The sequence below is a fragment of the Brassica napus genome, chromosome A7 (assembly GCF_020379485.1).
Source record: "Brassica napus cultivar Da-Ae chromosome A7, Da-Ae, whole genome shotgun sequence".
Classification (NCBI taxonomy): Eukaryota; Viridiplantae; Streptophyta; class Magnoliopsida; order Brassicales; family Brassicaceae; genus Brassica; species Brassica napus.
In genome coordinates, this window is record NC_063440.1 from 14038338 (window position 1) to 14060334 (window position 21997).

Consider the following 21997-nt stretch of genomic DNA (forward strand, 5'->3'; position numbering starts at 1 on the left):
AAATATAAAAGAAAGGTAGATATTTTTTTCGATTTGGCGACAAAGATATATTTTTTTAAATAGTTTGGGGGAAAATAAGAAAAACTTAGTTCACAAGGAAACGGGACAGAAGCTAGCAGCGGCCATGTGCTGAAAGAATATTCTCTACCATTACGCCGTTAGCTCACGGCGTTATGATATGAACGGAACGGAGCTCCAAAGACGGTGTGAGGCAAAGAGGAGCAGATCGTTCGCGCTACCAGATTGGTGAGGATGACAGATACGTGGCAACTTCGTTGATTTCTTCTTCATTTATTGACCTCAAGAAATAATAATGGACTGATGATGGGCCTCTACTTGTTATAGAAAATGTAATTGGGCCTTTTAATGTATTAAAAAGACCAGCCTAGTTTTACAATGCATGATTTGATTGGATGTATTAAGACTACTAGTCATAACTTTGGCTTCATGATTTTCTCGGTCCAGTGACGATCTTAAATTATAATTCACTATGGACGGTCGTATTAAATTAGTTATTGTTTGACCTAGTTAGGAATCGACATTAGCGACACGAGCCATTTAATTTTTAAGAGTACAAAAGTTACACTAGAGAGAGAGAGAGAGAGAGGTATAGATAAACATTTTAAGTAAAAAGGAGTGTATGGGTTTATGGGTAAGTGCGCAATTAATGGGTCAGTGCTTAATTTAATGACCGATGCTCATCAATTTCATCACCTTCTCTTTATTGCTATACCAAGCATCCTACTGGTGTGATTTGTATACTATTATATGCACATGCACATTTAGGTATCCATGTTTCTAATGAACCATCATATATAAAATATCTACAGCTCACCCACATACATACATCTACATGTAACCTAGTTGATGTCATTTAGATTGGTTTGACTATGTATTTAGATGGTGTTGTACGTGTAATCCATCTGCTGTTGATTCAGTAATATATAGAGGAAACGGCTATGAAAGAGAGAGCCAAGACTAAACTGATGGGTGGTCAAAGAGTGTTAATAAATGACCCAACACAATCTTAATTGCCAAGCATTCACACTTAACTACTTCTTTAGCTTCATCTACTTGATGATTATTATATATGTGCGTTTTTTATAAGTACATTAAATGTATTTAACAAATTCTATATATATATATATATTAACACATTCCTCTAGTAAAAACTGATGTAGAATTTTTGTAGTCAATATCATAATGTTTAACAATTTTTCTTCATTTACTTTTGTATACCTTATAAAGTTAATATAACAATACTCAAAATTATTATGCGTATATAACATGTTTACAATATCGTGAAAAATCTCCAAGACATCACTTGTGAAAAGGAAAAAAGGTAAGCTATTAAACCATCTAACCAAGCTAAAGGAGTTTCCAAATTTCAGAAATAAACATATTGTAAAAACTCTATAAATTAATAATTGATAAATTAATAAATATTATAAATTAATAATTTTTTTCAGTTTCGAATTGAGCTGATTTTTAAAATAGCACAAAATCAATAAAATAATAAAATAATATTTTTTAGAATATTCTATGTAAATATATAGTATCATTAAAATCATAAATTAATAATTTATCTATATATACATTTTATATAAGTAGAAACTAAACATAATATTACTGGTTTTATATTCACAATGAAATTATTTCTAACTCTCTTAAAATTTCGATATATTTTGATAATATTTAGTAAAACTATATGGAAAACCACATTTGAATTCTATGAAACATAAAAGTATACGCCAAATAAAATCAACTATTTCGTATTTTAGAAAAAAAATTCAAAAATAAGAAAAAAATCTAAAAAAAACATTTATGTAAATCAATAACTTTATAAATTAATAAAATTTTATAGTCCCAACATTATTAATTCATAGAGTTTTTACTGTATATGAAAAACAAAGATAGCTTGTTCCATGATATTATAAAATTAGGTTGTGATAAACCACTAGGAGAAGTGCCCTGCTCTTAGCATCTCATTTACAAATATAATTGCATCCAAAAACACTAATATTTCTCATTTTCATTTAAAGCCAAAACAAATAAAAAAAATAAAAATAGGAAATACAAGAAAAATGTAAATTAATATATGTTTCCGTAATGAAAAACCAGAGGGATAGATGGAGTATAGAGCATTTGTTCAATTTCATACGAGCCTCTGGGTTATAATACTCTTCACCAAAACTCAAAATCAACCAAATACCGCTGACTTTTACATCGTGGGTGTCTTTTCGCTGTTGGACGTGCGACAAATTTAGAAAGAACTCGATCATGTCCGTAATGCATTGAGCAAAGTCAGAGTTTCCAACTGCAAGAAAAGTCGAGGAAATAAGTATAAATAAAAAGCTATGGATCCAAGACTACAAAATTCAAGAAACGATAATAATAATTAATATAAAGAAGTTGATCGATGTGATTGAAGCTAATATATGGATGAATAAAGTGTATCTAAGGAGAAAACACTTAAAGATCTCCAGACAGAAAGGTGTAAGCAAATCTTAGACTCTTAACGTACACAAATTATCCCTATTAGGTAGAAGCAAGCTGATACACGTCGTAAATAACTACCATATCATCACACTAGTGTAGACCAAGAATCGGTGAAGTGATGTGACCCACCATGAATTTAACAACTAGGTTAGTTTTAATGCATTATTGTTCAGAGAATCCAACAAAAAGGAAGTTTTATAATAATATGGGCTATATGGCTAGACTAACAAGAAGAGCTGACAAGGCTTTATCTTTAAATGTTATATAAAGGAAAACCTCCTCTGTACCATTGTAACTGTGCTATACCATAAAGCATAATCAAAATGCAGAAAAAAATCGAAACCCTAATATTATTAGTGGGGAAATTAAAATTCTAACTTTTTTTTTTGTTATTACGTACCTGAGGAAAATTCGAGCAAGCGAGAAGGTCAAAGGCGGTAACATTTTTTCTTTTTTTTTTCAACTAACGAGATGAATCAATGATACTCCTTCTACCCTCCTCGCTCTCTGAATTTGACTGCGTCTGAGTCTCCTGCGTTTGAAGTGGTAGCGGTTGGGAAGATTGTGTAGGTATGAACAACTGAGCCTCATGATGTTGCTGCTTTTGCTGATGATGATGATGTAATTGCTGATCCGTATGATAACTATCATTCGTGGGAGGACTATCAACAAAGTTACCACCAAGAGCCAAAGACGGTGACATTCCGGTTACCGTTGTACCGCTGGAGCTTAATTGATTAAATCCGGTTACTGTAACTGAACCGGTCGGTACAAAGTCAAAACCATTATCAAACCTCAAAACCTCAACTTGAGGTTGGTTTTGATGATGATGATTTGGACTAGTGTTACTTCCTCCTCCTGCTCCAAACGCTCTAAACAATTCATTCTGCTGCTGCTGCTGCTCTCTCGCAACCGCATTAACCGCAGCTAGTTGCTGAGCCTCAAAAATATTTTGCTGTTGCTGATGGTACAGTTGTCCAGTTGGAATAGCCATCATTGGAAACAAGTTATGATGCAGTTGCTGCTGCTGAGTCAGCACAGACGCTGAAGAAGAGTAGGAAGACGGTCGCTGCGGCTGCGGCGGTAGAGACATGAAATGCGGTTGAGGATGATGCTGCGTTTGGAGAATAGGAAGCATAGCTTGAGGACCAACGTAAGCAGCGAGTTCTTTCTTGGCGTTTTCAAGATCTTGTTGAAGCTGTTTATGCCGATGTTGAAGGATCGAGATTAAACCTACGCAACCATACACAGGGTCGCGGAGTCGAGCTTCGGCTTCGTAGAAAAGAGAGTTAACCGCGTCTTCTCTTTGGTTAGCGGCAATCTCGTTGAGAAGCTTAGCGACATTACTTGCACCGAAGACTTTGTGAACATAAGAGAATTTTTGAGGGTTATCTGGAGGGAAATATGGAGCGAATACACACTCTTGTGTGCATTTTCTCCTTAGGAACTTACAAGCTGCGCATGGAGAGCTTGAAGACGCCATTTTTGTTTCTCTGGAAAAGTCTGGAAGAAAAAAATATTCAGTTTGTTTGATTAAATAAACAGTTTCTTTTTTTAATATAAGAAAATAGGGATCGTGAAAGTAAATGCATCGAGGAAGCTTCATGTCACAGTCATTAGAGATAACATCGAGAAAAGGGGTATCGTGAGTAGTGCATACAAAAATGTTCCGTACAAGAAATACAATAGTGAAACAACAATAAAATCTGAATATTTCAAAAAAAAAAACTAATGGTGTATTATACTAGTGCTCTCTAACAATATGATAAAACTAGAAATGGTTACAAACCAGAGTAGAGATGATGGCGACCGTATGACTTTCAAATGTTTATTCGATTACAGATCTGTGTTATTAAAAAAAAAATGTAAGGGTAGTATAAGAGAGAAGATCAAACAGATTTCAAAATAAAACAAAACATAAATCATCATAAATGATAATAAAGAAAAGAAAAATCTATCAATATCAATCTATGTCAATCAAACAAGCAAATCATCAAACGAAAAAAGAAAATCAGTCTTACCTCAATTAAATATACAAATCTTTCTCCTTTTCAAAACCTTTTTCACTCTGATATATTTTTAGCTAGCTTCATATCGCACTCTCTTCATCTCATGATTCCATGATCACAAATAGGTTGAGTGAGCAAGAAGTTACTGATGGGGTTCTAGGGTTTCTGAGAGAACCTGATTATTGATCTGGTCTCAGATTTATTCCGCCCTAAGGCCCAAGATTTATAAACCGTGGAGAAGAGAATAACGCTCAAGAAAGAAGAGGAATAGGAAATTGGGAAAAAGAAAAGAGCCTTTTCTAATGACGGAGACGATCATTTATATACACGCCAGAAACTATAACCGTTGAGATTAGAGAGGGAGGTTTACAGCCGTCCGATCTCATAATTATTATATGAGGTTTTAATACTATTAAGCAACCGCGTACGTAATTACAGTGCTGTCCATGTACTATTTCATTTGTTTTTGTCTAAATTACCCTTGAACTGCTGTCTCGGTCTCTAGATAAGTCCTTTTCCTCTCTAATCTCAAACTGATACGAAATCTCAAACAGTTACTGAAAAAGTCAGCCCCACGAATACAACCATTTTCTTTTATTTTCTCACTATCTTTACACACACAATGCACTCCAACGTCCAATTATTGAATTATTTAACTACTCAAATATATAAGCAATAATTATAGGAAATTTTTTAAGATGCACTTAAAACTTTTTTAGTAAATAGTCAAAGGTCACATGCCAACTGGAGATGGAAATAAAGTGCTTCGTTATGTTCAACACAAGTCTAGTGTTGCACATGGTTGGCTCTTTCGTCACTGATTATTTCATTTTTTTTTTGTTTGTCCAACTTAATTCATTGAATGCACTTTTACTAAGGAAAATACCCTAAAATAAATGTATCTAAGCTTTCACAGCTGCGAAGTTTGAATGATTTTAATGACAACAAATTTGCATTGGAAATATTGGAGTATATAATAGAGGAAAATGTAAAACTTAAACTTAAAGTCGATTATACTAATATTCTCGTTCCTACTAGCTAATTGTAAAATTGATTGACCCATGGTAGGGGTATTACCGTAGTTACATTACAAACAAGCCCACTACGAGTTACCGCACGTGCGCCATAACCAAAATAATCAACACAACTAACGTTAGTTAGGTCAAATTTTACTGCCATAAACTTCCTCATTTGTGCTGAATGATAATAATTAATAATTTTGTTATTCATTTAATATTGTTGATGATTCAAAACTAGATACGTTCTTTTTGAGCAACAAACTAGATACGTTCAAACAAACATATCGTTCTCACTAAATATTTCCTTCAAAACAACAAGTAAGATTATTCAAAATATTTAAGATTTAATACACCCAAAATAAAATAGAATCGATTAATATAATTTTTGTATTCTTTTTATTTCTGTTTACATTTGTTAAGATTTTGTTTTCAAACAAATAAGTTTTGTTGTTATTATATTATAGTGACTGGTAGGAATCTACCACTTGAATCATAGTGACAAAAAGGAATCTACCACTTGACCGAAAATTGTAATTGCTGAAGATTATAACCAAAAGAAAAAGATTATAGCAAAAAAGGAAAACCCGAACTTTCAAGGGTGCACAAATACCCATATACAAATAATAATACAGTATTGGTTTTCATTTGTTTCTTCCGTTTTTATGTTGAGTTTTGTGAAACCTAGGCGAAAAACTAACGTACAAACGTAGAAAAGTTGCATACGAAAAATATATACGAAGAAGAAGAGATTGACGTTAGAATTTGGTGTACAACGGCACTTTTCTATGTGCTTCTACGTTTTTTTCTTATGACTAAAGCTTCTACGTATTTGAACTTGAGTTTCAAAAATTACACATGCAATCGTTTATTTTAAATACCACTTATGTATTATAGATTTTATTTTTAATTATAACTAGCAAAATTGATCATAAGAACATTCACCATAAAAAACATTCCATGTTAAAAAAAACCTTCACCATAAAGAAGAAACTGAAACAAAAAAAAAAATATAGTGGTTGAGATCGGATCTTTCGAGACGTAGACCTTTTTTGACAACAAGAGGTAGACTCTATGTACTACGAAGCTTGTTTCTGTCGTGCAAATCCGATGGCTTATTACATGAACAAAATAGAGGGCCACTGGCTGACGTTAGCTAGCCAACAGAAAAGTCCACTACTTATTTTAGTTAAGTTATTGCTCACGTACGGTCTCATCTTTTGGGTTTGTTGATTAGTGATTAGGTCATTCAAACTTCTTTCGTGGATCATTTTCTACACCGTAGTATACGGCCGAAAAAACTATGTAGATTTTAGTTACATATCTAAAATTAGTATAAGTTTATTATGCTTTCTCATTTGTCAATCTATAGTCTAAATTTTTAGTTGTCGATTTTTTAATCAGAAGACCCCTAGTTACTTTAGAGTATGTGGTTTAGCCATTTTAAATGCATACAAGTATGATATTTTAACAACCGCAAAATAAATCTTTATTAGGTATGACTGGATTTCCCGCTACCACCCACAAATGCAGCTTTTGCAGTTGGTAGCGGTTGTTGGCGTTTGGCAATAATCGCTCAAACCGCTCCAAACCGATTTAAACTTCATAAATTCAAAAGCTGGTTCCAGCTAGCGTTTGCGATTGCGGACGGTTACGGAGGCGGCAATCTCCTGGACGACTCGACGAACGACGGTATCGTTCCTTGGTGGTTCTCTCTCGTGTCGTCGGAAGTTTATTTGTCGGTTGTTTTGAATTTGTTTCGTGTTCAAATTCTTCTTCCATGTTTGGTTTCGACATAGTGGTTGGAAGTTACAGGAGCTGTTGTTTCAAGGTTTGAGGGCGTCTTTCTTTCGGTAGCTCGTGGTACCCGACTGGTCTCGCTTTATAAGGTCCGAATTTGGCTTTCTTCTATCTTTGGGTTTGTATTTCATTCCGTTTAGAATATATTGTTTAGTTTTATTATTGCATTGTGTTACTTGTTCTTTATGTAATTTTTGTCACAAATTTAAAAATTAGTATAATAATTTTAACATTTTACCAAAAAAAAAATTACTAATTTGGAAAATTGAAATGAAGTCTTGTTCTATATTTATACAAAGTTAATGCTCGTCCGGTTTGTTATGTTATTCTCAGCATGTTGACTTTGTCATTTGAACAGCTTAGACACTGTCACGTGCATCGGAACGTCTCTCATTTGCCAAACATTATTGTTATCAGATCATATTTATTTGTATATTCTTATTGTCTCCCCTCTCTCGTTGCCACTTGCAATCATTCAAAAGGCCACAAAACTGTTAAGGTACGAATGGTGATAATATAGACTAGGCGATGCATAACGATTATATTAGACAGAAAACTATACGAGACATTATTTTTTCTTTGGTAACTTAAAAAAAAACTATACAAGACATAGTTTTCTTTGTAAAAAAAAAGATTAAACTCGGGTCTTAACTTCCGGGTGGACGATGCAACCCACGACATGTGTTCTCCTGAATTTTCATACGGACGTATCCGCAACCAGGATGAGTAGAACAATGTGACTTAGTTTCCGCAGCAGTATAATCGAATCTCGAATGTGATTGCATCTAATGTATGTCCACTACCACTGGACCACAAGTCCCGCTCTTCGAGACATAGTTAATACGAAATATAACGAATGTAATAGAGGTTATAATACAAGTGTAATGAGGATCGTAATAAAATAAAATATTTGCATATACGTTAATCAACAAACTCAACAAATTTTCTATAGTCCGGGTGTCCTGGTAGATTTTATGGAATACGACATCACTCAAACATGCATTAATGCATCTACGTCTATGCGATTTTTTTCTAAAACATGTGAGCTCTTTCATGGATCATATTTGAACTCTATTATTTCGGATGGTTGAACATGCAATCCAAATGTGGTTCATAAAAAGAAAAAATATATCTAACATGTCTTTCACTAAATTTTGACCCTTGGTTCGTAAATGCAGATTTTTTTGAATATAATTTTTTTTAATATGAATACGTATTTTGAAATTGTTATATATTTATGATACAAAGCTAGTATTATATTGAAAAAATTAATATGTTTAAAACTATATAATTTAGTTTGTTAGATACCGATATTGTAGGAGTAAATATTAGAAAAAATATATTTTATTAATGTTGATATATATTTTTTACTGATTAAGGTAAATATTGTTAGAGAAATATACGATAATATATTGTTAGTTTAAAAATAAAACCAAAAAATTAGTAATCTAATAAAAAAGTGCAATAACTTTGTATAAATATATATAATATTTCTTTTTTAATAGTATAGTTACGAAACTCTCACATTTTATATACTATACATGCTTTTCTTAACTGATAATGAAATGAAAAACATGCGGTTCAACCACCCTACACCACCTTTTTGTTGGTTAGTTCTAATTTACAATAGACTTTTATTTGACAAGAACATATAATCGAATTTTATACTATTATAGGCTCTTAAAGCCTAAATATTATTTTTCTATAACCAGTTAAATTTGGTAAAAGATAGTTTAGTTTGATATGAAAAACATCTACCAGGAGCAAAACGAGGATAAAAATAGAGTCAAAGTAATATAATAGATAATTCTTTCAAATACTTTTTTAAGTTTTTGTTACAAAATAGCTCTCAATGAAGAAAATGATCAAAATAGTTTTTTTTTTTATTTTGAAATTTTTTATTTTTAATTTTGAAATTTTTTAAACTTTATCTTCAAAATCCCATCCTAACTCTAAACCCTAAGTCTATATTAGTTAATCCTAGAGTACAAATATATTTTTACCTTTTAATAAAAAAAAATTTGGTCATTTTTCTTTTTGACAATTATTTTTGTGAAAATAAATTAAAAATGATTAGTGAGTTTCTCTAAAATAATACTGGTTGGCAAGAAAATAACTTAAACTAAATAATTATACAAGACCTGACGGTTGTGTTTTGGCAAATGAGCTAAATAGGTTTAGCGTGTGCGCAACTGCATACTGATACGGCTTGAAAAATCAGAATAAGACAATGAAAGGAATGTTGTTATTAAGAGAAATACAAAGCACGACCAAAAATTATTCGTGATATTTAATTAATCATATAAATGTGACTTGTGTGTTTGAGTTTGGTAGCTACTAGCTACATAAACAAACATCGATCGCAATAATAAAATGCTGCATGACGAATCAAAATAACAAACATACGGCTAAACCAGGATAAAAACAGGTGACAAATTGTAGCTATACTGACACAATGGGCCGATAAAAAGCCCAATAGTAAATGAGCCGATACCAGAGGAAGCCCACAAAGCTTAAACCCCCTCCTCCATCGCCTGAAACCCTAACTGTCACTCGAACTCCAACAAACAGAAGATGGCGATATGGTGGCGTGGCGTGAGATCCGCGGCGGAGGCAGCTAATCTGCCAGCAGCATACTCATTCGGTCGATCGATTCGGTGTTTACATCAGTATGAGACGATTCAGGCGATACCACGCGAGGCTACGGGGCGAAGAGTATCGGCTCGTGATCGGACGATTGGCCGGATTCCCGCCGTGGTTTTCACCCAATCGCTTCTCGAGACGGACGCTTCGAAGAGAGGCGTTTCGAGGAAGCAGCTTTTGACGGCCGATAGGAAGCAGATCAAGTCGATTGTTGACTCTGTGGGTCTCCCGTTCTTCTGTTCGACTACTTTCAAGCTCCAGGTCAGAGCGGGGCAAGGTTCGTCGTCGCTGGTTGAGTCGGGTCGTGTACTTCCCCTCAAGGTATTCGAAAATTTATCATGAATTTAGAAAAATGCAAAAAAAAATGTGGCTGTGTCTTTGGTGATGAATTACGATTTTAAGGGTTTGTTTATTTGTATTGTAGATTCATAGAGATGAAGAGAGTGGGAAGATACTTAATTTAGTGTTCGTGTGGGCTAATGATGGAGAGCAGCTGAAGGTTGATGTTCCAATTGTTTTCAAAGGATTAGATGATTGTCCCGGTCTTAAGAAAGGTAAGTACACTCTTTTTGGTAGAAGAGATTGTGTATTAGTCTTGTTGTTTCTTCTTTTGATTGAGATAGCATTGTGAAGATTTGATTCAGTTGTGATTTCTATGCTGTTATCTGTACTGATGATAACTTTGGAGATTAGTGTTGTCTTTCTTTTGCTCGATAATGCTCTTATTCCTTCTGTTGTGTCGTTTGTTAAATCACTTTTATCCGATTGTAATGTCTGTGTTCCAAAGGCAAAAGGAGTTAAGAAATGAGATATTTAGTATGTTTGTAGTGTTTTTACCTGTGGATCAGTTAATTCACATTGGGAATAATAGACTACTTTCATGAGTGTTCTTATGTAAATCCGTTTTAGCAAGCAAGGACAATTTGAATGTTTAGCGTTTGATCTCGTTGTTACTGTTTTGGATAGGTTGATATTTCAATCTTTGTGTCTGTTGATGTGATCAGGGGGAAATCTACGGTCAATGCGAAGCACTCTGAAGCTTCTAGGCCCAGCGGAACACATTCCATCGAAAATCGAAGTGGATGTGAGCAAACTGGACATAGCGGACAAAGTGTTAATGCAAGAAGTTGAATTCCATCCATCGTTGAAGCTGTTGAGCAAGAATGAGACATTGCCTGTGTGTAAGATTGTTGCCACAAGCCCGGTCAAAGAACCAGAAGCTGTTCAAGCATAGAATAAGTCCTTCAACTTTAGAAGGAGAGAAGCACCCTTCAAGTCCTCTCTAGCTACTTATTTTTTTGTTCTAGAACGAAGCAAATTCAGTTTGAATTGCTGATCAACAACATATCTGTTTTTGAGTCTTTCTTCGGAATGTTACTTTAACTAGTAGTATCCGATTCTTCGCAAGAGTCAGAACAACTTGAATTTGGTCGTTACCAGTGAAAATAAAAGCCCAACAACGACTTGGTCCATTCCATACCAGTGGAAACTGGGAGCTGAGAATGACACGTGACCAGAAGGTTCAGCCACGTATTCTTTGGTTTATTTTGACCGTTGACTTGTTTGATTTACGAAATCATCATGATATAAAAGTAGAGAAATAGAAAGAAATACAAATAAAATAAAATATCAAATACTACTATGTAATATGTCTTCTCAAACTAATCAAACAATAATATTTATAAAACTATATCGCAATTTGGTTTACACTAATCAAATAGAAAGCCGTTGTAAACCGTGTTAGGAAAACACAAACCGTCTTCTCTTCAATAACAATTTCCCGAAATAATTTGTCCTCGCAACATTTCATCTTCGTTATAATTTTTTTCTGGTGTTTTTTTTTTTCCATTTTGGTTGTGTGTTTGTTTGTTTTCTGTTAAATCCGTTGGGGTTGTTTCCATCATCGCCTCCATCTCCGTCTCGATTCTAGAGAAAACAAGGATTCAAGTCCTTTTGATATTATTGTTATTATGAGCATACAATGATCTCTCGCTATGCGTTGGCTTCCACAAATCTCCTTCTCCTCTCCCTCCCTCAAACCCGTGGCTTCTTACTCTGAATCCCCGGATCCAGATCGCAATCTGGATCGAGATCGTTTCCATCGTCGTCTGTTCCGTTTCAACCGCGGCAGGCTCACGCGTCAGAGGAAGCTCCGTCACTTGACCGACGACGATGTTCTGGTACAACGCCCTGCTTCAACGTCTTCCTCTTCTTCTCCCACCGTCGACGTCTGGTTAAACCGATCTCCAAGCGCTTACACGCCGGGTCCCCGCTCCCCTTCCGCCGTCCCCTTACCGTTACCTCTGCCGTTACCAGAAGGAGACTCGAGGAATCGGAATGCAGCGAACGGTAGACTTATCGCTGATCGCACCTCCTCTGGTGGTCCTCCTCTCACCAGGTAATAGATTTCGATTTTTTCAATTACGGTTTGTAGATTTGACATTTCACGTGAATCAGCGTTGCACATGACTCGAGAAGAGCCTCGGAGAATTCCAGCTGTAACAATAGTCCGAATACTAGAAACGGTTATTGGGTGAACATACCAACAATGAGTGCTCCAACGAGTCCCTACATGAGTCCCGTCCCTAGCCCTCAAAGGAAGAGCACTGGCCACGATCTACCCTTTTTTAATTTACCTCCTAAGAGCAATCAAGCATGGTCAGCTCCAGATATGCCCTTTGACACCTCTGGGCTACCTCCTCCTGCGTTTTACGACTTCACGGCGTTTAGCACAGACAACTCTCCAATCAACAGCCCGCGGCCTCGAAGTCCGCGTAGACAGATCAGAAGTCCGCAACCGAGCAGGCCAACTTCACCGTTGCACTCGATGCTATCGCCTGAGCATTTGGCTGGAGCAAGGGATAGTGTTTCCTCGCCGTTGCATCCGAGAATGTCCACTGATGTTGCCAGTGGACGTAGCTCGAATGTTCATCCTTTGCCTCTCCCTCCTGGAGCTGCTTGTCCCTCTTTGTCAGCTGCTGCTTCTCCTGTTTCGTACCCGCAGGGTCCTCTCAAACAGGATTTGTTCCCGATGAATTCTCAGTGGAAGAAAGGGAAGCTAATAGGTCGTGGTACATTTGGAAGTGTTTATGTCGCCAGTAACAGGTAATCTGTTTGTATTCTCACTCTTTCCTATAGCTGTTGGGTGCCAACAATGCTCCCTTTTTAGTGTATCCTGAGTTTTTTTTTTTCATTTGCAGTGAAACGGGAGCATTATGTGCGATGAAGGAAGTTGAGTTGTTTCCTGATGACCCAAAATCTGCAGAGTGTATAAAGCAGCTAGAGCAGGTAAGCTCCAGGAGAGAGACTATAGGAGATCGTCTGTGTTTGGTTTGTTCTCAAACCGCCATCTGATACGTAACTTGTTTCTGTTTCAGGAGATAAAACTTCTCAGTAACCTTCAACATCCAAACATTGTGCAGTATTTTGGTAGTGAGATAGTGAGTATATTCTCTGTTTACATGCATATAACCTTACCTATCTGATTTAGTGTGGCTGAAGATTCATTGGACTAATTGTCTTTTATTTTGTATTGTACAGGTAGAAGATCGTTTCTTTATATACCTGGAATATGTTCACCCGGGTTCAATTAACAAATATATCCGAGACCATGGCGGCGGTACCATGACAGAATCTGTTGTTCGCAATTTTACTCGCCACATCTTGTCCGGGCTGGCTTATTTGCACAGCAAAAAGACAGTACATAGGTAAAGTCTCAATATTAGTGTAATTAATCTTGGTGAATATATGTTGAAGCTTTACGCATATTGATTTTCTTTAATGTTCAACAGGGATATCAAAGGTGCTAATCTCCTTGTCGATGCCTCTGGTGTTGTCAAGCTTGCTGACTTCGGCATGGCTAAACACGTGAGTTCTAGTTTCTGTCTACTGTTTTACTGTTGCTAAACAAGTGATCAAGGGTCTTTGTTTTGTTTCTGTTTGATAATAATGAAGTTGCTATTTTGTTCTTCAGCTTACCGGGCAAAGAGCTGATCTTTCGCTGAAAGGAAGCCCGTACTGGATGGCACCAGAGGTAGTCTTTGTTTAATGATCTTAGAAACCGTTACATATACCTATATTAATATAATATTTTACTCACACAGCTCATGCAAGCTGTGATGCAAAAAGATAGCAACCCGGATCTCGCTTTTGCTGTTGATATATGGAGTTTAGGATGTACAATCATCGAGATGTTCACTGGAAAGCCTCCATGGAGTGAGTTTGAAGGGGTAAGCACACACATATGCCTTGTTACACTAAAGATAGATTTCTCCTGATAACTAAAACTGTTTGCGTCAACTTTGCCTTCCCATACATAGGCTGCAGCTATGTTCAAGGTGATGAGAGATAGCCCACCGGTACCTGAATCGATGTCACCGGAGGGCAAAGAGTTTCTAAGACTATGTTTTCAGAGAAACCCGGCAGAGCGACCAACGGCATCTATATTGCTAGAACACCGGTTCCTTAAGAACTCTGTGCAATCAACCTCCCCACGTAACAGCGATGTCTCAAATTGCTCTCATATACTTAACGGGATGAACATAAAGGTAAGCAAAACCTCAATCCAAGCTTTGCATCTCTCTCATGGACCTATGTATTAAATTATAATCTTTCTCTACTTTCATTGACAGGAACCAAACACTAGGAGGGAGAAACCAAATTTCAAACTAGATCAAGTTCCGCGCGCTAGAAACGTGACATCCTCAGAGAGGTAATCATTCTCATCACAGTCTCATCTGTGTAAGTTTTTCTCTAGTCAGAACCGAAACATATGTGAAACCTGTGTTTTTGTGTTTTTTTTCTCTGTGCTGTTTCTTTTTGTGTGTTGGCTTTCTCCAGCTTCTTCAAACGTACTTCTTTTTCTCCAGTGAAAGTTGGCAGCAGCAACAGTACCGGTCTCCTGATCTAACCGGGACAGTGCCCCGTCTGTCCCCTCGATCCACTCTCGAGGCTATTCCGAGCCCGTCTCCATCCCAACGACCTAACCCAAGCACTGAGCGAAGAAGAATCTCCATCCCTTCTGATCAAGTTTGATTTGCACCGAGGCAACGATATCATATGAAGATTTTTTTTTTTTTTTTGTTAAAATATGATATGAAGATACTACTATGTATTCTCATGCACATGTGTGTATCAATGTACGTAGGTAGTTTGGGGGTAGAGGGTAGAAGGGTTGTGTATGTAACATTTTATTCCACTGTGGAATTGAGAGAAGAGGCTTGATTCTTCTTTTCCGGGGGTTTTTAGAGGAAGAGTGTGTATAAACGACGTCTTGTGTACATTTGGTTCCGGATACATTATTTTTTAGATTTGGAACCATTCATTTAAAAGTTCAATCTCTCTCTCTGATTTTGAAGTCTCGCTCTTGATAGTAGCTGGCTTAGGTTAGTAATATGTTTGGACAAGACATCCCAGCTCATCCTTCACGGGGACATAAGAATCAAGAAATATGATTCCTCTTCAAACTCATTAAGGGTCTGTTCGTTTCTCCATCTGGATGGAGAGAGATGAGAGTTTTGTTCGTTTAGGTACTAAAAGTGTAACTCATTCGGATGGATCATCCGGATGACTTTCGAAAATTAACGCTTAATTTTAAAGTTCATTCAGCTGATCCAATTTGGACTGGTGTTGTGACTCCTAATATGTTGTCTTTGCTGTTTCTATATATATCGTTAACGTTCTATGAGTTTGTGATATTGCCTAATTGCGTTAGATAATACTATAACAAGTTGAAACTCATGTTGCCTAATACGGAAGCAACCAACAGTGCTCCAAAGTTGATTAAGTTTGAAGAGTCTAATTTTGATGATGTGCTTATAGAAGTTGCATGGGCCAAAACTACAGAAGAAAAGACATTATTGTACCAGTTTTTTTACCTGAGCGAGAGTTATGAGATTGTTTTTGATGTCCCTTCCATTGTTAAACAATATGTCACAAAGGAAGAAGCTGAAGACCTTGTTGCCAAGCTCAATGCTGCTGTCGGACTCGCTGTTATCGAGGAGGTGGAGGAAGAACAGAAATGATTGAGAAATCATTTTTTTTCAAATTATTACTCTTTTCGTTTTTTATCGTAAGTAGTTTAAGGAAAATTCTTTTGTTTCAAAATGGAAGTAGTTTCCAAATATCTAGATAACTTTTACATTTATTAGATATAATGTAACCAATCAAATAATATCAATTTTTTTATAATTGGTTAAACTAATTAATTAAATATTTTTTTTTAAAGTACCAACTTTTTAAATATTAGTTCTTTTAGTTTAAACTACTTACATCGTTTTACGGAGGGAATATTATTTTTTTGAAAATCGCTTTTCAATCTGTTCTTTAGTATTTGATCGACCGTTGTAAGACTTTTCACTGTTTCTACCTTTGGTTAAGTCTCGAAGGCATTTAGCTTCACTGCCACTACAAGTATAAACACAGCGATCAAAAGAGAAACATGCTACTCCATGCAAAAAATGCTCCCTGATCATAAAGCCCACTGGGCTTTGCATTATTATATAATAATATCTTTTTTTTATTTCTTTATTAGAGCCATTGGTTTGGCAAGAGAGCAGCCTGGTAACAAGTTGTGATGAGGACCCTTAACAAAAAGACTCACAAACTCGTCGTCTTCTTCACCAAAACATGAGCTGCTGCTGCCTTCTCTCACTTCCTTAAACCTATCCATCAAATGAAGCCCCGTCAAGTGATCTCCCCATATATCATAATACCTATACTCTTCTTCTTCTTTCACTTCACTTCTTGACTTGGCTCCAGGAGCTCTCGCATTTGGAGCCAGGGAGCTTCCTTGTATGATCACCATTGACTTGGTACCTGAAACAGGAAACGTTGCTGAGTGCGATAGCGCTGGTTTTGGAGTAGCAGGCTTCGTTGCGGCTTGAGTAACAACAACACCTGGTGGGTCTGGTGACAATGGAGATCTTGGAGTTGAGTTTCCACTCTGACTGCTTGAAACATCTGTTGTTAACTCGCTGACTGCTCCTTTCTTCTTCTTCTTCTTGTTACGCCTTCTCTTCTTGTCTTTCGCAGTCTTTACAGTGAGTTCTGATGTTTCTTCTACTTGGCAAGAAGAAACAGAAGCAACTGGCGTTACACTGTTCTCGGAAACAACCTCATTGGACCCTTGCAAAGTCTCTTTGCTTATGGATCTTAGCAGAGTATCCATTTCAAGAGAGATAGTGATTGTGGATGGCTTCTCAGCTTTGCTAACCGCAATGTTGTTTCTCTCTTCGACGAAGTGGTCGTTGAAGCAGAATATCAGAATAAGCAACGCAACGGCAATGAGAAGTGCGATCAAGAGTTTCTTGGCCCGCAGCCACCAAGAGACTGGCTTTTTGTAAAGACTAAGCATCAGAACAGGCGCTGTGGACTTCATAGGCACTGCAAAAACAGCAACTCCAGATGCACAAGAGAGTTCGGTCCGGTAGAAGAAGAGGAACTTGATTGATTCCTCCCCTGGTTCTAAAGACAACCCTTCACACCGTTTCTGCTCCATCAAACCATTTCCCGAGACAGAGATACTCCACTCCCTTGTGTTCTCCTTACCCAAGAGCTCTTTGGACAAAGGTTTGGTACCTCCTCCTATGCGTGAGAATCCAGTAAAAGGCTGAAACTCTATGATGTGGACAGGCTTTAGAGACAGCCACACAACGCCAGATAGATTATTGTTACTCGCCAGAGAAGAGCTACTACTACTCGATGATTTGCCAGGACTAAAGAAGGTGAGAACAGGATCAAACTGATGATACTCTGATCCTAAAGCCGGAAGCAAAGAGAAGAGGAGGTTTGAACTGGGACAAACATTCTGAACCCCTACACTCCCGTCATTAAACCTCTGAAACCTTTCAGCAAAGTTGGAGCCAAGAGAGTCATAGTCAGCCAAGTTATGCAGTGTGTTGACTGAGGAGAGCAAGAGACATGAGAGAAGCAGAAGACAATGAAAGGCCTTTGATGAACCAAATGCTGCTCCTCTGCAAAAACCCACACAAACAAGAAGAGAAACATATGTAATCAGGGGGAGGGTTCACCAAACTACTTCACAAACATACCCAATAAAAATGCAATCTTCAAAATAGTATCCAAAAAGAGAGAGAAAGAAATCAAAAGCGTTCTATAAACAGTAAAGAGACAAAGAAGAGATTGACTATTCCTATCGATAGCGAAACCAAAAACCCAGAAGTAGAGCGCATAAAAGAGTAGACTTTTCGATGAACCCACAACAATCAGAGCTACTGACAACAAAAAAATCAAAACTTTGGTGAGCTTCTGTAAGAAACAACAGTGACCCATCATCGTATAAGGTTGGCGAGCTAAAAAAAAGAAAAGAAAAAAAAAGAAAAGGATGGTACCGAAGATGGAAGAAGAAGGAGGAAAGGAGTAGGAGTGGAGGCGTAATCGCTAGGGCTTTTCGGTCCATGTCTGCCAGAAGCATCGAATCATCTACAGACAGACTTGTCGTCTGAAATTTCGGAGCTTTTTCAGTTTTTTTTTCTTCCTTTGTTTGTAAGAATTAATCAAAAAAAAAAAGGAGCGATTTTGTTGGGATGATAGAGCAAACGCCACCTGAGGCGAAGGGAGGCTGAGGACCAATAGACTGGTAAAATTAAAGGAGAGGAACAAGATGACATACTCTTCCTACGAAATTACCTATTTGCCCTCTTCTACTGACCTAGCTGTTTAAAATCCCTCAAAGGCTGGTCCGTTCGTAAATAGTATGGTGTGTGTGTGTGTCCTCACAAATTACTCTCTTTTACTTCTTTTTTTAATTGGCATTTTCAGACATGTATTTTTGGGACCAAACCATTGTTGTCATTTAATTTATAAATCTTTGTCCAAATCTCTTTACTAATTAAGCGATTTAGTAATATGTTTACACTAATAATTTTGGAGCTCTTTTAGTATGATTTCTGTAAATTGATCAAAATAATTTTATAGAAAATTTCTGGTCAAATTTTTTAAAAGCTAGTTGTTTTAGTTCTACAAAATAGAACATATAGATTATCCATTATAGAATATGGTTATTTTACATTTATTCCCATATTTATAGCATATTTATAGCTATTTTTAATAAACATTTCTTTTTCTTTCTCAAGTTTCTGAATATTTGTTTGGATAGTTTCGTAGATTATTATCATCGGATCGTAGAACATTTTCTAGTTTGTAGAAATCAACTTTACACCAGTTTCCAAAAAAAAAAAATCAACTTTACGCACATATCCGAGTTATGATTGCCATCTATGTATGTCAAATTTAAATCTAAATATATCAAAGTTATGATAATGTTTTTGAAAATATCAACAACCTTTCTTTCATACATCAGCAAGCTAACTTAGAAGATTTTTTTTTGTATAAATTATAGACCTACTGAAAGCATAGTCTTAGTACCAAACAAAAATGTGCGAATGTGTCACTTGTATATTCAACAAACGGTCCTCAATAGACAATATGGATGTTTTCAAATATTGCTTAAGGTTATATATACATATATATATATATATATGCATTCCTCCAATTCATTGACTGCTCATCATACTCAAACATCTATTATATATACTTTATCTTTTCATTAGACTATATATCAAACCAATTTTTTGGCAACTGATTTAATCACTAACGTGGGTAGAATATTATCTTGAATTTTGTTTTATTACTTTTTATTATATATTGTTTTATCGAGTAAATCTTAATTTTTCTTATAATGTATGTTTTTATATTTGATAAATAAAAAACTTAAAATCACCATGTATTGTAGGCAAATAACTAAAAATTAGATATGTGTCCATTCCCAGTTTGAGGAAGTTTGTTAATCCTAAAATACGCTCAAGTCTACCTTGTACCTACCTCGACTAGATTGCATCCATCATGTATAGTGTTAATCTTCCTTGTATGTTTTCTATATCCAAGAATGCGTGTTGGCCACATAACAAAACAAAAAACGTATCTGCTGAATGCATATGCTGAGAATCCTTTAGGAAAAAATATATATGTTGAGAATAATTTGTGTTTAGTAACAATCAATACTCAAAGTGAGACATCTTGCACTGGAGTCTCGCATACCAAGCCGATTATTAGATTTTGGAAGCCCTATTTGAAATAAAATATTTATAGATTCTTAATTTTTTTTTACAAATTTTGTTGATGATTTTGTAAAAATATAGTTTATAGTATACTATTTATTTATTTCTTAAATCGTAATACCATAAATTTCTTTTTTTTTTGGTCTAAATACCATAAAATTTATCAATACCTTTTATCATTTTTCATAACTAAAGTTTTTATTTATTTTTACAATAGCTGTTTTTATGTTGCTATACCAAAAATACACACACACATATATATAGATGGTTCACTATATAACGGTTCACTAAAATGTTTTAACAAATTTTCACTAGCCCGGTTCTGCTCCCACATAATGATGGATTTAGAAATATTTTTTTTTATCCGAAGCAGAAATGAAACAATAAACACAAGTATACTATATCTATAGAATTACATTAGTATACTAAAACTGTAAAAGAATTACATTAAATTTTAAATTTTTATGGGGATAACTTCCCCTCCTTTATTCCATGCAGCATCGCCACTGCCACTGTTCGCATGCATATACTGATATACATAACAATTTAAAAACCCTACAAATTAACTAAAAACCTTAACCATCAGTTTGTAGAGATAAACAAGGTACTAAGCGCTTGACTGGTATAACCGCAGCGGTTACGGTTGCGGGAGTTTACAGATGCGGGTAGTTGCGGTTTTAATAGATATGTACGATTAGTACTGCATGCGGTTAGAAATTAGTGCGTTTGCGAGATACTTATGATTGGTTAACCACCAAATACAACAACGGTTAAATAATAAATTATCAATATTTATATTTTATATAATCACAAATCTTAAACATCATAATATTATAATAAATATAAAAATTATATTTATAAAATTATATTTTGAAATTTTTAAAAAATTATAGAAAATATTTTTATTTTTAAAAATTTATAATATAAAATAAAAATATTTTTTTATAATTTCAATTTAAAATTTTTATTTTTGTATTTATATTATTTTAAAAAATATATACATTTCCGCAACCGCTCACAACCGCAGACGCTAGCTGGAACCGATTTTTGAATTTAAGAGGTTTAAAACGTTTAAAGCGATTTGAGTGATTGTTGCAAAATACCAACAACCGCTACCAACCACAAAAACTGCGTTTGCGGATAGTAGCGGAGAAACCAGTCATACCTTAATATATAAAATTATGTTGTCAGACGATTATGTAGTAGAACTTTACAACAAACATACGTAAACGACAGAAATGACCATATATCAACGCTTTTAATAAATAGATGATGTTTTAGAGAGTTTTTAATGTATCAAAATAGATGATGTTTTCATATATCAATGCATTTTTTCACTTTATCAAAAACTGTGTAGCCAATGATATTTTGTAGTCTGTTTTGTGATTGGTTGAATAACTTTTAATTTATATTTTAATGATATTTTTAAGATAAAAAACAAGTTTCTTAATAATTATGCATAATCTTAAAACTTCATGTATTTTGAAACAGAATGAGTATTTTACAACCTTTATCATGTTTGGTGAATTACTTTTTTGTTTTTTTCAACCAGGTTCCGTGGTAAAACGAGTAATATTAAGAAAACAATTTCACAAAGAAAGGCATAAACACTTTGCTTGAGACGTGGCATGGAAAATCCGAATCGGCCTTTTGGAGGTAAAATCGTAATGAAACAGGTGCGAGGCGAGTGTTTCGGACTTTTCTGTGCGTACGACAAAACCGGTACGGTCCGGTACAGTTGCGAAACGGTTGCCTCATTAACAGAGTTAATAACGGGGAATCTCGATGCTTAACGGCGTTTATCGTCGTCTAAGAGATTCCTCTCGACGTGTTGCCCACATTGCTACGATTCGCGGTTCTGGGCCCACGAAAAGGTCACATCTTTCTAAAGATTATTGATGATCGAACGGCTGAAGATCAAGTGGACCATGAAGACGTTTTAAAATTAAAA

General features: G+C 35.5%; 4 protein-coding genes across 7 annotated transcripts; 2 read left to right on the top strand and 2 right to left on the bottom strand.

The window, feature by feature from the left end:
• Positions 1–1821: 1821 nt before the first annotated feature.
• LOC106358351 (LOB domain-containing protein 36-like) lies at positions 1822–5221 on the bottom strand. 2 transcript variants are annotated; one of them, XM_048736829.1, is made up of 4 exons: positions 4521–5221; positions 4289–4343; positions 2900–4002; positions 1822–2317 (listed from the first exon to the last, which is right to left on the bottom strand). In XM_048736829.1, the coding sequence occupies exon 3, from the start codon at positions 3980–3982 to the stop codon at positions 2963–2965; it is 1020 nt and encodes a 339-aa protein (XP_048592786.1). In that variant the 5' UTR covers positions 3983–4002; positions 4289–4343; positions 4521–5221; the 3' UTR covers positions 1822–2317; positions 2900–2962. The 2 variants fall into 2 exon arrangements, with proteins under 2 accessions (XP_048592786.1, XP_048592787.1); XM_048736830.1 differs by lacking the exon at positions 4289–4343 and having other exon boundaries at positions 4521–4887.
• A 4629-nt stretch (positions 5222–9850) lies between these two features.
• On the top strand, positions 9851–11439 carry LOC106358349 (50S ribosomal protein L25). Its single transcript, XM_013798111.3, has 3 exons — positions 9851–10288; positions 10392–10521; positions 10972–11439. Exons 1-3 carry the CDS (start codon positions 9899–9901, stop codon positions 11199–11201), a joined length of 750 nt encoding a protein of 249 aa, XP_013653565.1. The 5' UTR covers positions 9851–9898; the 3' UTR covers positions 11202–11439.
• A 256-nt stretch (positions 11440–11695) lies between these two features.
• LOC106358348 (mitogen-activated protein kinase kinase kinase 5) lies at positions 11696–15316 on the top strand. Of its 3 annotated transcripts, none has more exons than XM_013798109.3 (11): positions 11696–12365; positions 12446–13072; positions 13168–13255; positions 13345–13407; positions 13508–13674; positions 13759–13834; positions 13941–14000; positions 14071–14196; positions 14287–14514; positions 14599–14678; positions 14836–15316. In XM_013798109.3, the coding sequence occupies exons 1-11, from the start codon at positions 11962–11964 to the stop codon at positions 14999–15001; spliced, it is 2085 nt and encodes a 694-aa protein (XP_013653563.1). In that variant the 5' UTR covers positions 11696–11961; the 3' UTR covers positions 15002–15316. The 3 variants fall into 3 exon arrangements, with proteins under 3 accessions (XP_013653563.1, XP_013653564.1, XP_013653562.1); XM_013798110.3 differs by having other exon boundaries at positions 11697–12365; positions 12425–13072; positions 14807–15316; XM_013798108.3 differs by having other exon boundaries at positions 11700–12365; positions 12425–13072.
• Positions 15317–16433: 1117 nt separating this feature from the next.
• Positions 16434–18570, bottom strand: LOC106358347. Its single transcript, XM_013798105.3, has 2 exons — positions 18319–18570; positions 16434–17940 (listed from the first exon to the last, which is right to left on the bottom strand). Exons 1-2 carry the CDS (start codon positions 18399–18401, stop codon positions 16485–16487), a joined length of 1539 nt encoding a protein of 512 aa, XP_013653559.1. The 5' UTR covers positions 18402–18570; the 3' UTR covers positions 16434–16484.
• Positions 18571–21997: the final 3427 nt, after the last annotated feature.

Bases quoted from the DNA above. Each gene is read 5' to 3' on its own strand.
- LOC106358351 (XM_048736829.1), bottom strand. From the start codon at position 3,982: ATGGCGTCTTCAAGCTCTCCATGCGCAGCTTGTAAGTTCCTAAGGAGA.
- LOC106358349 (XM_013798111.3), top strand. From the start codon at position 9,899: ATGGCGATATGGTGGCGTGGCGTGAGATCCGCGGCGGAGGCAGCTAAT. The intron at 10,289-10,391 runs GTATTCGAAAAT...TTTGTATTGTAG, and splicing joins GTCGTGTACTTCCCCTCAAG to ATTCATAGAGATGAAGAGAG. The intron at 10,522-10,971 runs GTAAGTACACTC...TGATGTGATCAG, and splicing joins TTGTCCCGGTCTTAAGAAAG to GGGGAAATCTACGGTCAATG.
- LOC106358348 (XM_013798108.3), top strand. From the start codon at position 11,962: ATGCGTTGGCTTCCACAAATCTCCTTCTCCTCTCCCTCCCTCAAACCC. The intron at 13,073-13,167 runs GTAATCTGTTTG...TTTCATTTGCAG, and splicing joins GTTTATGTCGCCAGTAACAG to TGAAACGGGAGCATTATGTG. The intron at 13,256-13,344 runs GTAAGCTCCAGG...TTTCTGTTTCAG, and splicing joins GTATAAAGCAGCTAGAGCAG to GAGATAAAACTTCTCAGTAA.
- LOC106358347 (XM_013798105.3), bottom strand. From the start codon at position 18,401: ATGCTTCTGGCAGACATGGACCGAAAAGCCCTAGCGATTACGCCTCCA. The intron at 17,941-18,318 runs GTACCATCCTTT...GGGTTTTTGCAG, and splicing joins TCCTTCTTCTTCCATCTTCG to AGGAGCAGCATTTGGTTCAT.